Here is a 13,579-nt window from a genome sequence, read left to right as displayed (position 1 = left end):
TGAGTGTGTTCCTGCGTGTGTGGGGAGGGCTTGGGGGATCCGAGTGAATGGGGTGATGGGCTGGAGGGTGGCCGATTGGTCACTGTAAGGTGAATGAAACTTCCCATGTGTGACTCTGGTTACTCAGAATTCTCAATGTAGATGGAGGAAAATGAAGTAGGTGTGTGTGTGTGTGGTGGGGTTCGTTTTTGTTGTTTTTGAGGGAGGGCGGTGGGTATGGCTGAAGAGTTCTTTTAAAGTAGAATAGAATCTAGAAGTCAAGTTTAAAGGAGCTGAAAATATGGGAACCTTGTTAAAGTCTGACAAAGTGTGTTTGTTAAATAAGGAAGGTTAAATCAACAGTTGGTAGGAGCTGTCTTTTGATATTTATTATCTTGGGCTTGATGAAGGAGCAGCTTATATTGAAAAAGTTAGGCAGTGATTTATGCTTTATTCTAGAATTAATCTGACAGCTCTGTTTAACTGGATGTTTTGAGCTTTGGTTGATAGATTAAGCATCTTCTTTAGAAAGGCAGAGTCATAACTCAGCTTAAATCAGCCCATGGCTTCTGTGACTCAGGTGTCCATTCTACAGTGGTTGGGGAAATGGTTGCTGTACAGATGGTATCTCTTAGAATATCAAATCTTACTGCTATGGAGATGTTAAATTCACATGTTAGTGCTAGAGTTTCTTAACTTGTTATAAGATTTCGACAAAGGTAGCAGTGATAACTCCATGAATCCACATGGAGCCTTACTCCTCTTGAAAAGAAAGTTACAGTCGCTCAGAAACTTTTAGAAATATAGAACTTTTATTCCCACACCCTTCCAGTAAAACATTAGTGCTAAACTCAGTGACAGGTGACCAAATTCTGAATTGGTAGGATTTTATAGATCAGTGTGAAACTAAAGATTGTATTCTAGTGTACTAGAGGTTTTCTGAGTGGTTTTTTTTTTAGTCTTATTTTGTAAGGAACATAGAGCTCTCTCTCCTCAGTTGCTAAAGATTCTAAGATAGAATAATTTGGAGGCTGACAATGGTGTATTATCTGGGTTTCTGATTCTATTCTTTCTAGAGAGTTAGCTATAGTGGACATAGTGGCAGAAAATCTTTGGTGTCAGAAGGTAATGATGACCAAGTAGATGGGTTTATTTTTGGTATGTTCCAGCATTTCAGATACTCTGCAGTGATGGACATTAGTGGTCTTTTGGTATGTTGACATACATTAGAGGATGCAGAAAGAATTGAGTGGCCAGAAAGTTTATGAGAAACACACATACTTAATAGTGGAAGTGAGTGAAGAACTGGTTGGTTGATGTCTTCAACTAATACCATTCTCCTTCCCTGAACCAGTAACTTAAAGACTTGACTTTTCGTCTACTTTCTACTTTCTTTCACCTCTTCCCCTCCTTCCACCTTCCATCAATATTAGTTTAGAAATGAATAACACCAGAAGCCAGTTATCTTAAGACACCATTCTCATCTCTGTGGCTCCACGGGGCTCAGGTAAATCCCTGATTATACTGCCAGTCCCTGAATGTAGTGCAAGGTGACTCAGCAAACCTGATGAAAGGCTAAGCAGGCAAAATAGTCACATTTGGCCAATTATCTAATTCTGACTTTCCCAGTATTCTCATCCAAAGACTTTAAATCAATTTGGGAAAGGCCAGGATTCTTTGGTAATCTGGCATGTGTACACTGGTGCTACATGGGACCTTTACAGATGTTAATGGCTTTCTCTATTCTACTTTCGTCCCTCTTACCTTTCCTTATTCACCTGTGCCCCCTCACTTCCCTTCTTTTCTGCCCTTTGACTTTTTCCTTTCTCCCCTACCCCATGTCTCCGTTGGTTTTTATTCTTTCAGCTTTGTCACCGAAAAGACCTGGACTTGACAAAAGTAGGCTACCTTGACTCCAACACTAACAGCTGTGCTGACAGACCTTCCCTGATCAACTCGGGTCATTCTGACCTGTCTCCTCATCCCTCTGTCGGACCCACCTCTGAGACTGGTTTTACAAGCAGGAGTGGAGAAGGACATCAGACTCTTGGGAGAAACTCGGACCAGACATTTCGGACAGAGTTTAACTTGATGTATGCCTACTCCCCATTGAACGCTATGCCTCGAGCAGATGGATTGTATCGAGGGTCTCCTCTAGTAGGGGATAGAAAGCCTTTACATTTGGATGGGGGCTATTGTTCCCCTGCAGAAGGCTTTCCCAGCAGATATGAACATGGTTTTCTGAAAGACCTCTCTCGTGGATCCATGTCACCTGGTGGCGAAAGGACTTGTGAAGGAGTCCCATCTGCCCCCCAGAACCCACCACAGAGGAAAAAGGTAAGTATTTCACATTTTATAGACCCTTTTGAAGAACATTAACTGAATAATTCAATAAGTAGTCACTGAGTTACCACTGTGTTTTCAGCACTGTTCTCAGTGTGAGGAAAATGAAGATATAAGACACAGTCTCTTGGCATGTTCAGTGAAAGACTATATATTAATACAATTTGATGAGTGTTGTAAATATTAAGCAAATTTAAATGCTTCTCATGTATGTGCCATACAGTTGGCTAGGCGATTCAAAGGATAAAGCAATGAAAACGAATAATGCTACTTTACATTTTTTATGCTACTTTTCATGTTCTGGGCACCATTAGGCTCTTCTTATGCATTTATCCTCACAGTAGTCCTATAAGATGGGTAATTTCCCATTTTGCAAATGATGGAATTTAATACCAGTTGCATAACTTGCCCATGGTCACAGAGATAGTATATGGATGAGCTAGGACACTCCCCAGGTCTGCCTGATTCCAGATGGTATGCTCTTACTGCCACCATGCTGTATCGCCGCTTTGATTTCGCCCTAATGGAGCTTATAGCAAGTGAGACTGAGCTTAGATAATTATATTAATGATGAGAAAAAAGAACAACTTAATAGAGGAAACCTGGCCAAGTTGGATAGTGGAGGGTACTTGAAGACAAACCAGAGGTTCATAGCCAAGTTTGTGAGGAATAGCGTGAAAGGTGACAGGTCACTGATTTGGCTGACCTCAAATAGTAAGTAATCATTCAGTCAACATATTGAGGGGATGAAGATGCTACAGAACAGAGCAGAATGAGTAACTGTGACACTCCATTGAGCGGGCAGCAGGAATATGACATGATTGAGAAGTGAGGAGAACAGAGATGGGCAGGGCCAGGCCACAGAGATCTGGTTTGGGGCTTGTCTTGTAGGTGGTGCCTGTTCTAGAAATTACAAAGCCAAAAATCTGCTTTTTATGTCAGTGATTTTCAACTAGGTTTATTTGGGAATGGACGGGAGTATTTGAGCTGTCCAATCAACTTCCATTTACTGGTCAGATCTAGAGATGCTTAAATGTCCTCTGTCTGTGACAGTCTCACATAACTGCCAAGTGTCTATGGTATTCTTGTTCACATGTAGGCTGGTGGCTTTTTATCTTTGCATTGCAGTGAAATACATTACCAGAATTCTTACACTAACTCCTTTCCATGATTGTGTATAGAAACTGCATGCACAAAATTGTCTTCCTTTGTATTTTGGTTATATTTTATATTTGAACAGAAAATTGAGAGCCCTAAGTGATTAAAAGGAGGAGGAAACACTGGCAGATAATTTGTAATAAAATAGCATTGGGGACACTTCCCTAGCAGTCTAGTGGTTAAGACACTGAGCTTCCACTGCAGGGGGCTTGGGTTGGGTCCCCAGTCAGGAAACTAAGATCCTGCATGCTAGGAGGCATGGCCACCCTGCCCCCACCCCCCACCAAAAAAAAAAAAAAAATTAGCATTAGGTTTAGAATACTGTTGCATGAGACTCACAGATTTAGAGAACAAACTCTGGTCGCTGCAGGGGAAGGGGGACAGTTAAGAGAGGTTGGGATCGACATGTCCACACTGCTATATTTAACAGGGATAACCAACAAGGTCAGACTGTATAGCACAGGGAACACTGCTCAGTGTTATGTGGCAGCCTGGATGGGAGGGGAGTTTGGGGGAGAATGGATACATGTATATGTATGGCTGAGTCACTCTGCTGTGCACCTGAAACTCTCACAGCATTGTAAATCAGCTATACTCCAATATAAAATAAAACATTTTTTAAAAAAAGATTACTCTTGCATGAACAGTATTGACTAGCAGGAACAAAAATGGTAACAAGTCTTTGGATTTCTGGTTTCATTTATTATGTGCAAAAATGAATGAAATCATGATCTGTTATTTCAGAAATATTGTTGAGCACCTGCTATCAGGGCAAGTTCTGTGCTGGACATTAAAGACAAAAAGCCAAACAAATTTGTTCTCTGCCCTTGTAGAACATAACAGTTTATAAGTATACAAGACACAGTGTTAGGTCGAAAGCCTGTGTAAGCACAGTGTGCTGTAACAGCCAAAAGGAGGTGTACTAGGTGGGGCAAGGAAGAGGGCTTTCAGTGTGGCAGTCAGGAAAGTATAAGGCACAGGAATGGCAAGTTGGGGAGAAGTTTCAGTGGCACAACTATAGGGATTTCTGGGGATTGAGGAAGAGACTTTCTCAAACTGCACAAACTCCCAGCTCTTCAGCTTCCCTTTTCATGTATTTTTGTTTGTTTTTGGCCATGCCACGCAGCATTTGGTATCTTAGTTCCCCATCCAGGGGTCGAACCTGTGCCCCTGCCTTGGAAGCACAGCGTCTTAACCACTGGACCACCAGGGAAGTCCCCCACCTTTCTCGGTGCTACCTTTGTTGCAGATAACTGTGATAGCACACTTCTGTTACATGGAACTGTGATCTCACAGGTTTTTCTGAAGACAGAATAAAGGTTGAGGTCTACTGGTAAATGCCATTTTTCAAAAATGTCATCTCCTGGCATATTCTCTTTTTAAACCAGCTTCTCACTGATTTAAATATGTAGCTGTGCTCAGGTCTCTCTCACACCTGGAAAAAGTCACCTGTTGGTGCCTGCTTTGTTTGCCTGGCCTGCTAGCGGTTTCCTAGGGTTCCATGTTCTTTCCCCATTGCTGCTGCTGCTGCTGCTAAGTCACTTCAGTCGTGTCCAACTCTGTGCGACCCCATAGATGGCAGCCCACCAAGCTTCCCCATCTATGGGATTTTCCAGGCAAGAGTGCTGGAGTAGGGTGCCATTGCTAGTGATCCACAAATGATGTCTAGCTGGAGTCCTGTTTCTTTTTTCCTTCCTAGGTATCCCTGCTGGAGTACCGCAAACGGAAACAAGAAGCCAAGGAAAATTCTGCTGGTGGGGGAGGTGACTCCACACAGAGCAAAAGCAAGTCTGCAGGAGCTGGGCAAGGCGGCAGTAACTCACTTTCTGACACTGGTGCCCATGGTGTGCAGGGATCCTCAGCCCGAACCCCATCTTCCCCTCACAAAAAATTCTCCCCGTCTCATTCCTCTATGTCTCATCTGGAGGCGGTAAGCCCATCAGATTCCAGAGGCACTTCGTCTCACTGCAGACCTCAAGAGAGTATCAGCAGTAGGTGGTAAGTTTAAGTTTGATGCTCTTATGATTAAATTCAGGAGGGAAATAAACGTCTAGACTCTTTACCTAAGATATATGGAAACACTTACTTGAGAAAGCCAGCCAGCAGTACTATATACCATATTCGGCTGATTTAATAGTATCAGTCACAATCCCCGAACTTACAGAAGCAAACAGTTGCCACCAAGCCTGCAGAACAATATGTTGGACGGCATATAGTTGTGAACACAGAGGACTTATTTTATTCACTGGGCACTAACACTGCCTCTTCTGTTTTCTCATTTCATGTGCAAGGTAAGTCAGGAGATGAGCTCAGTTCCACTGAAATTAACATCAGGTGTCTCAGTTCCACGTGGCTAGCATATATGGAGAGTTGGGACACACTCTCCAAGTATTTGTCTAGTTTAATAGAGACGACAAATAAATAGCTAATAATAATGGCAGGTACTAAGTATCAAGTGAGTGAAATAAAGAATGAGGCATTTTAGGGATATTGAACTGAAGAAATGAGGTCTGGGAAAGAAGAGGCATGGCTCAAATGAGTAATGTTCATTAATCTGTGAGACATTACTACTACCTGCCAGTCACATGACTTCACAGAAGAGAAAAATAGCATTTCAAGATGGAGGTTGAAAGCAGTAGACACCTTTAAATCCCCCTTTTCCTTGATTGTTTTTTCTTTTCTTAAAGTGTTTATTCTTAGGTGCCTGACATAGTTTGAGGCAGAGAAAATGCCTTGTTTTAAATTGGTCATGAAGAAAATGTTTTAAAAGAGGATGTTTGAAGAAACAGCGTACAGCTGTTTGTCAGAGCCTTGTTTGTTCCGTACTCTTAACTCTCAAGTCCTGTGGCATAAGTGTACATCCTGTTGCCTTCACAGGATGGTTCCCACGTCGGTAGAACGACTCCGAGAAGGAGGGAGCATCCCCAAGGTCCTCCGAAGCAGTGTGAGGGTAGCCCAAAAAGGAGAGCCTTCTCCCACATGGGAGAGTAACATCACAGAGAAAGACTCAGGTGAGCCAATGGCCTTCTTCTGCCAGCCAGGTTCAGGGACACATGAGCCAGGCTCCACACAGTTTACACCAAATGCTAGGCTGAGGTGAGTCCATTTCTTAATGAGGTTGGGCTCCCTTACATGCAAAGTTCCAGCTCAGTCTTGCTTTCATTTTCTTGGGCTATAGCATTCTTAAGGTCTAGCGTTGCTTGCTCTCTGTCTGCTCTTTTTTCCCAAAGGATACCTTTCTGTAACTCATCTCTCCAAAGCCCTGGGAATCACCTTGATGAAGGATGAAGAGAAAGAAGGAGACAGAAATCAGATCAGGCATTTAAAACAGCCCATAATTAACCACTCATTTTGCCCTTCTGGCATGCTGCACTCACCTGATTTATCAGAGAGCAGCATGGGTTGGTGCTGGCATTGGTGACTTGAATGAATAATTGCTCTCTCTGACTCATTTTTAGAAAATGAGTTGATTTTGTATTACCTTCCAGACCCTGCCGATGGTGAAGGCCCAGACACATTGAGCTCAGCACTCTCTAAAGGAGCAGCCGTTTACAGCCCTTCCAGATACAGCTACCAGGTGAGGCAAGAAAGTGCTCATCTCTGGGCATAGGAATGTGTTCTGGGTTCCAAATGTTTTGTGATCCTGGTCATCCTTTGCAGTTGAGATATCGTCTTTGCATATAGTTTCAGCAGCCTTGGAAATAAGTCATCATCGGCTCACCTTCAGGTAATAAATCATGCCAGAAAATTGAAATGACCAAAGACAGCCATTTTACTGTCTTGGGTATCCTAAAAAGAACAAATGTTTAAGAAGATGAGGAAGAAGAAAAAGTAGGGTCTTTTAAATATCCATACAAGCCTAAAAGGCTTAAATAGGGACTTTTTCATCTCCTTATGCTTTTCCTCCCAACTCTTTCTAGCTCCTGCAGTGTGATAGTCCACGGACAGAATCACAAAGCCTCCTTCAACAGAGTTCCTCCCCCTTTAGAGGACATCCCACCCAGTCTCCGGGATACAGTTATCGAACTACTGCACTGAGACCTGGGAACCCCCCTTCTCATGGTTCTTCAGAATCCTCCCTCTCTTCCACGTCCTATTCCAGCCCCGCCCACCCTGTGTCCACAGACTCGTTGGCCCCATTTACGGGGACACCAGGGTATTATAGCAGCCAGCCGCATTCTGGAAACAGCACCGGCAGCAGTCTTCCAAGGAGGAGCTGCCCTTCTAGTGCTGCTAGCCCTACCCCACAGGGCCCCTCAGACTCGCCGACCTCAGACTCGGTTTCCCAGTCCAGCACAGGAACTCTGAGTTCCACCTCCTTTCCTCAGAACTCTAGGTCGTCATTGTCATCAGACTTCCGGACTATCAGTCTGCCCAGTGCTGGGCAGTCAGCTGCCTACCAGGCCTCCAGGGTATCTGCGGTTTCCAATTCACAGCACTACCCACATCGAGGGAGTGGGGGTGTGCACCAGTACCGACTCCAGCCACTGCAGGGGTCGGGGGTCAAGACTCAGACAGGACTTTCCTAGGGCTTCTGGATTTGGGCAAACAGAACTTGAATGAGCCCATAGCTGCTTCCTTCCAGCTGCCTCTGGAACCTAGGCCGAGCATATTGCTGGGGAAGGGGGTACAAGGTGCCAGAGGATTGGGTCTGGTCGACAAGAAACAAGACTTGTGGTCACGACTGGCTCTGGCCTTGGAGAAAGATGTAAATCTTGTCTGAAGCAGAGACTATAAAGAAGTTTCTCCCTGCTGTTAAGGGTACATTGTTGACAAGCAAATGGTGTTTTCGGTTAGTAACGATTCTAAGTGCAATGAGTTGTGTTGAAGCCTCCATCTCCCATCCTTGCCTGTAGCCTGTAGTCACTTGTGCAGTGAGGACATCTTTTTAAATCCAAAAAAGAAAGAAGTTTTCAAAGGAAAAAGTGAAAAGAGCCAATCTCAAAGCCCCAAGCCATCTGAGTAGTGTTAGGGTTTTATGCACTTAAGAAAAAAGGTGGGTATATAAAACAACCATTCCAAAAGCAGGTATCTGGCCAAGGTGTGTTCACTGAGAATATTCCTTACCTTTGTCTTAAAAACACCAAGAGGCAGGGATAGTGAAGCTTGGTGTGTGCTCTGAGGGGTTCCTGGATCTCTGAAGAAGTACTCATGGTCAGTTCTTGATTATTCAGAAGCAGATTATCGTAGTAGATTGTCTGAGCCCCCAGCTGGTACCAACCCACTCCCCTTCCCCAAGCTATTTCACAGCTCAGTAACCCATGAAGTAAGTAGGCAAAGAAAAGAGAGATGGGCCAGTTGCAGTGCTGCTTACCAGCCACTGACAATGCATTTGATTAGGAAGGTCCCAAGTAGTTTGGGAGTTCTTTGAATTTTATTTTTTCTACTCCCAGTTAATCAGGAGTTGCCAATCCCCTGAGTAGGACCGCCTCCATGATTGGAGAGCACGCACTCGTGACTGCAGGGTAAGAGTGGAAAGCTTTGATTGTGGAATGGCACCGACAGGACTGTGATTGTGTGTGGGCATGTCCCACGTTTCTTTGGGAGATGCTTATTTGAGCGTGGCCCAGGTGAGAGTGTTTTAAAGCCACCCACACACCTAATGACAGCTGTTCTGGATGAGAGATGAGAGCAGACTGGCTTCTCCCCATCAGTGCATTGTGCCTGTTGTACACCCCTGGAGGAGCCCTGGGGCCAGCCAGGTGGGGTACACAATCTTTTTAAATTCCATACGGTTGCCAGCTTATTTCTTTCACTTGTTTACTGTAATATCCGGCGTGTTTTTATTTATCTAATTTTTGTATTCAGTTATAACCATGGTAGGGGTAGCAAATATCTGACAGGTGTAATCCCTGGTGCTGCAGTGGACCTTACTTCTTTCTTTTGGACAAGATAATACTGTGAGTCTCCCTCCTTCCCTCCAATTTGTTTTTTCCTTTTTTCCCTCAGCCTCTTGCATCCCCTTTTCTTTCTACCCTCTCCTACAACTATCATATGCACAGTCTTCTCTCTTTGTGTGTGACTGTTACAAAATTTCACTTTTTCAAAATTCAAATCAGGTGTTTGCTCAAATGAGGGGAGATTTTTTTTTAATGCTGAAACGTCAGCAGAATACTTTTCTTTATGTTGTTTCCCCCACAAACCCATCAGTCTGGGAGAGCGTTGGAGTGGAAATCATGTTGCCTGGGATGCTGGTTTCTTTGTATATTATATAAAACGTATGTAAATGTCTCTCCATTTGGGCTGGGGTTTGCATTCTCCCCTTGGCTATTAACCAAGGGGAGAGGCCAGCGGGCAGGCGGCCCTCACCCTGCCTGGCACGTGCAGAGACCCCAGCCACTCTGTGTGGGCAGGGTGCTGTCAAGACCAGACCTCTGGGGGGGGTGGGGCGGGGGGTGGGGGGAACTCTTGGAAGGGAAGAAGTATCACTTCTTTCTCAAGTGGAGTGTTTACACCTTGCTGTAACATTTGAACTTTCACAAGAGATGTAATAATTTTGATAATAAAATTCTTAACCATAATAATCATAAGTTGAGAACTTCTTTGTCCAATTCTGTGACACTGCCTTGCTTAGTTTTCCTGAAGCTATCCTTAAAGGGAGCAAGATGGAACCACATTCAGGAGAGTGTGCTCTTGGTGGAGTTGTGTTGCCCATAATGGGGCCAGGAATACAGATTGATCTTCCTTCACCATTTTATGACTAAGATCAGGCAATAAGTGGGACTTCTCTGGTGGTCCAGTGGGTAAGAATCTACCTTCCAATGCAGAAGACCCAAGTTCAATACCTGGTTGGGGAACTAAGATCCAGCATGCTGTGGTCAACTAGAGAGCCCGTACACTACAACTAGAGAAGCCAGCACACTGCAGTGAAGAGCCCACGTGCCGCAACAAAGACCCAGCATGGCCCAAAAAAAACATCAGGCAATAATCCTTTACTAAAGAGTTGCTGTGTGCTGAACTATATATAAGGTGCTGGGAATGTGAAGATAAGACAGCCACCTGCTCCATTCCTGGGTGCTTTGCTTTCAGTGTGATACAGATGTTAGAAACTGAACTGTGGTAAAGAAATAAGCAAGTGCACGTTGTACACACCTTCATAGTTAACCAGGCTCTTCCACTGAAGTCATTTGCTATCTCATTGATCCTTAAAATGTATAAGGTAGGTATATTACTCTCATTCTATAATTTTTTTTATAAGTTTCAGAGGATACAATGTGTATCCTCTCATCCAAATGACAGGCTCAAGCTGACAGTCTTGGAAATTTTGCAGTTTACCCAGGAGACAAATAAAGATGCTTTGAAACTAACTAAAAATCACTTAACTAACTGAAAAATTGTATCATACCCTTTCTTGCCTTAAAAATATCAGCCTGGCCTTTTTAGCTCTGAGGAATCATTTTTGTGGTACAGTTTCTCTGTTTGACAGAGCTCACCCTGAAGAAAAAAGTGTACTGTTCTCCAAATGGACTATGTATTTACTTCGAAACCACACTGACCATCAGTTCATCAACCAGAACTGGAACAGCCTTAGTAACCTGCTATGAGGCTGAGACAGAAAAGTTCCTGTGCTTTTCAGTAAAGCACAGGAGTAGATCAGTAAAGATCAGTAAAGAACAGAGCTTGGAGATAAGCATAGCTACTGAAGGAGATGCTCTTCCCTGCTCCTACACTCAAAACTTAACTCTGGGAAGATAATAGTTTTGAATATTTCTCAAGGACTCCATAAAAGCACACAGGGCAGTCATGATAGCAAAACAGAACCTTGGACAAGTTTATATTATAAGAAGCCTACATATCCCCATCAGCGCAAAACGAAGAAAGCACAGGACTTTGATGTTATCATGTTCTCTTCCAGAGGAAGCAGTGGCATGTCGGCTAGGTCTCAGACTCCAAATGAACACTCACTTGGAAGTTCAACAAGGCAGTGTGAGAACAACAGTCAAACTAGATGGGTTTGCAGTGTGTACAGAGGGTGTGTGGTTAAGTCTGAAGGTGCTGCAGCTGTCTGGGCCCAAGAAAATTCTAAATGGAATTTTTCAGGGGTGAAGGATCACATTAAATGAAGTATTTTGAATGAGTAAAACTAGGATTCTCCATAAAGGTGTTAAATAACTTTACTTTGTTTTTAACTCCTGAGAGAAACAGTTGGTCGTAAATTGGTCAGCTGGATTTCATCAGCTGCTGTTTGTAAAGTCCATATTTTAGTATTTTGCACACACAAAATATGTCCTTGAAACTGGAGGTGGGGAGGGAATCATTCCTCCCTTTATTGACCCCTTAAAAGTGGGTAATAGTACCAAAGTCAAATCCAAACATTTACAAGAAAGGAGCAGAATAATATCCCCACAGACAGTAAGTGCATACTAATACAATATGACAGGAAAAGGAAATAACAGTATACAGATTGATAAGGAAGAAATAAGGAAAATCCCATGGACAGAGGAGCCTGGTAGGCTGCAGTCCATGGGATCGCTAAGAGTCGGACACGACTGAGCGACTTCACTTTCACTTTTCACTTTCATGCATTGGAGGAGGAAATGGCAACCCACTCCAGTGTTCTTGCCTGGAGAATCCCAGGGACGGCGGGGCCTGGTGAGCTGCCGTCTATGGGGTTGCACAGAGTCGGACATGACTGAAGCGACTTAGCAGCAGCAGCAACTGTTCACAGAGGACATAAATATCTTAAAAAGAAATGACTGCTCACAAAAACAAACTCCATGCAACTAATAAGCATTTATAGCAAGGTTGCAGGGAATGAGGTTAATAACAAATGTCAGTCATTTCCCTATATATCAACAACAAACAAGTGGAATTTGAAAGTTAAAACACAACATTTACATTTGAACCAAAAAAAATGAAACAAGTAGACATCTAATAAAAGACCTAAAAATCTATATGGGTAAAACTACAAAACTCTTGGTGAAAGAACTAAAAAGAAATGTTCCATGGCCATGAATGGGAAGACTCAATGTCAGGATGAATGATCTCAACTTGATCTTTAGATTTGTAATTCTAATCAGATTCCCAGCTGATTATTTTCAGGATATCAACAGAATGATTCTGAAGTTCATAAGCAGAAGAAGAAGGCCCAGAATAGCGAACACAGTGCTAAAAGGGACGAATAAAGTCAGCCAGGCTTTAATAACAAGCTAATCAAGACAGCCTGGCATTGAAATAAGAATAGACAAATAGATCAGTGGAACAGAATATAGCACCCAAAACAAACCCACACAAATACAGTCAATGTTACTTGACCAGCAAGGGCAATACAATAGAGAAAAAATAGTCTTCAACTAATGGGGCTTGAATAACTGGACATCCATATGCAAAAAAAGTGAATCTAGACTCAAACCTTACACTTCACAAAAATTAACTCAGAATGGATCACAGACCTAAACATAAAAGTGACTGTTAAACAAACCTAGATGATAACAATCTAGAAAGTATAACACCAATACCACCATCCTTGAAAGAAGTAAGCTGAACTTGATTAAAACTAACATCTGTTCTGCAAAAGACTGTGTCAAGAGAAGAAAAGCCACATACTGGGAGAAGATACTTGGAGAAGACACCTCTAATTAAAGGACTGTTACCCAACATACAAAAATCTCTTAAAACTCAACGGTAAGTAATCAGACAATCTTCAGATTCAGTGTAATCCTTAACGAAATTCCGGTGGCATTTTTCACAGAAATAGACAATTCTAAAATACATATGGAGCCACAGAATACCCTGAATAGCCAGAGCAATTTTAAGAAAGAACAAAGCTGGAGGCCAGTTTCATGCTTCCTAATTTCAAACTATACTACAAAGGTATGGTGATTACAGCAGTATGGTACTGGCATAATAACAGACAGATGAATGGAACAGGACAGAGAACCCCAAAATAAATCCGTGCATGTACGATTGATTAATTTATGACAGAAGAGCCCAGAATAAATAGGGAAAAGAGTCTCTTCAATAAGTGAGAAAACAGGACAGCCACATGTAAAAGAATAAAATGGGATAGCTATCTTACACCATATTCCAAAATTAACTCATGATGGATTAAAGACTAGAATGTAAGAACGGAAACTTCTAGAAGGAAACATAAGGCAGT

The 13,579-nt window shown here is 42.8% G+C and overlaps 1 protein-coding gene across 14 annotated transcripts in view; it reads left to right on the top strand.

The window, feature by feature from the left end:
- The window catches only part of SETD5 (SET domain containing 5), a 79,234-nt gene extending 69,224 nt beyond the window's left edge, over positions 1-10,010 (top strand). For 13 of the 14 annotated variants that reach the window (XM_059879737.1, XM_005222488.5, XM_005222487.5 and 10 more), the window contains 5 exons: positions 1,846-2,316; positions 5,180-5,478; positions 6,358-6,491; positions 6,969-7,057; positions 7,401-10,010. In XM_059879737.1, coding sequence (XP_059735720.1) covers positions 1,846-2,316; positions 5,180-5,478; positions 6,358-6,491; positions 6,969-7,057; positions 7,401-8,009 — 1,602 coding nt within the window. In that variant the 3' untranslated portion in view covers positions 8,010-10,010. The remainder of the gene's footprint in view (positions 1-1,845; positions 2,317-5,179; positions 5,479-6,357; positions 6,492-6,968; positions 7,058-7,400) is intronic. The other variant, NM_001206005.2, reaches the window with a different exon arrangement.
- Positions 10,011-13,579: the final 3,569 nt, after the last annotated feature.

This window comes from Bos taurus, chromosome 22, assembly GCF_002263795.3.
Source record: "Bos taurus isolate L1 Dominette 01449 registration number 42190680 breed Hereford chromosome 22, ARS-UCD2.0, whole genome shotgun sequence".
NCBI classification, from domain to species: Eukaryota; Metazoa; Chordata; class Mammalia; order Artiodactyla; family Bovidae; genus Bos; species Bos taurus.
The sequence above is the reverse complement of the archived record's forward strand: the minus strand, read 5'-3'. Positions and strand labels throughout refer to the sequence as shown.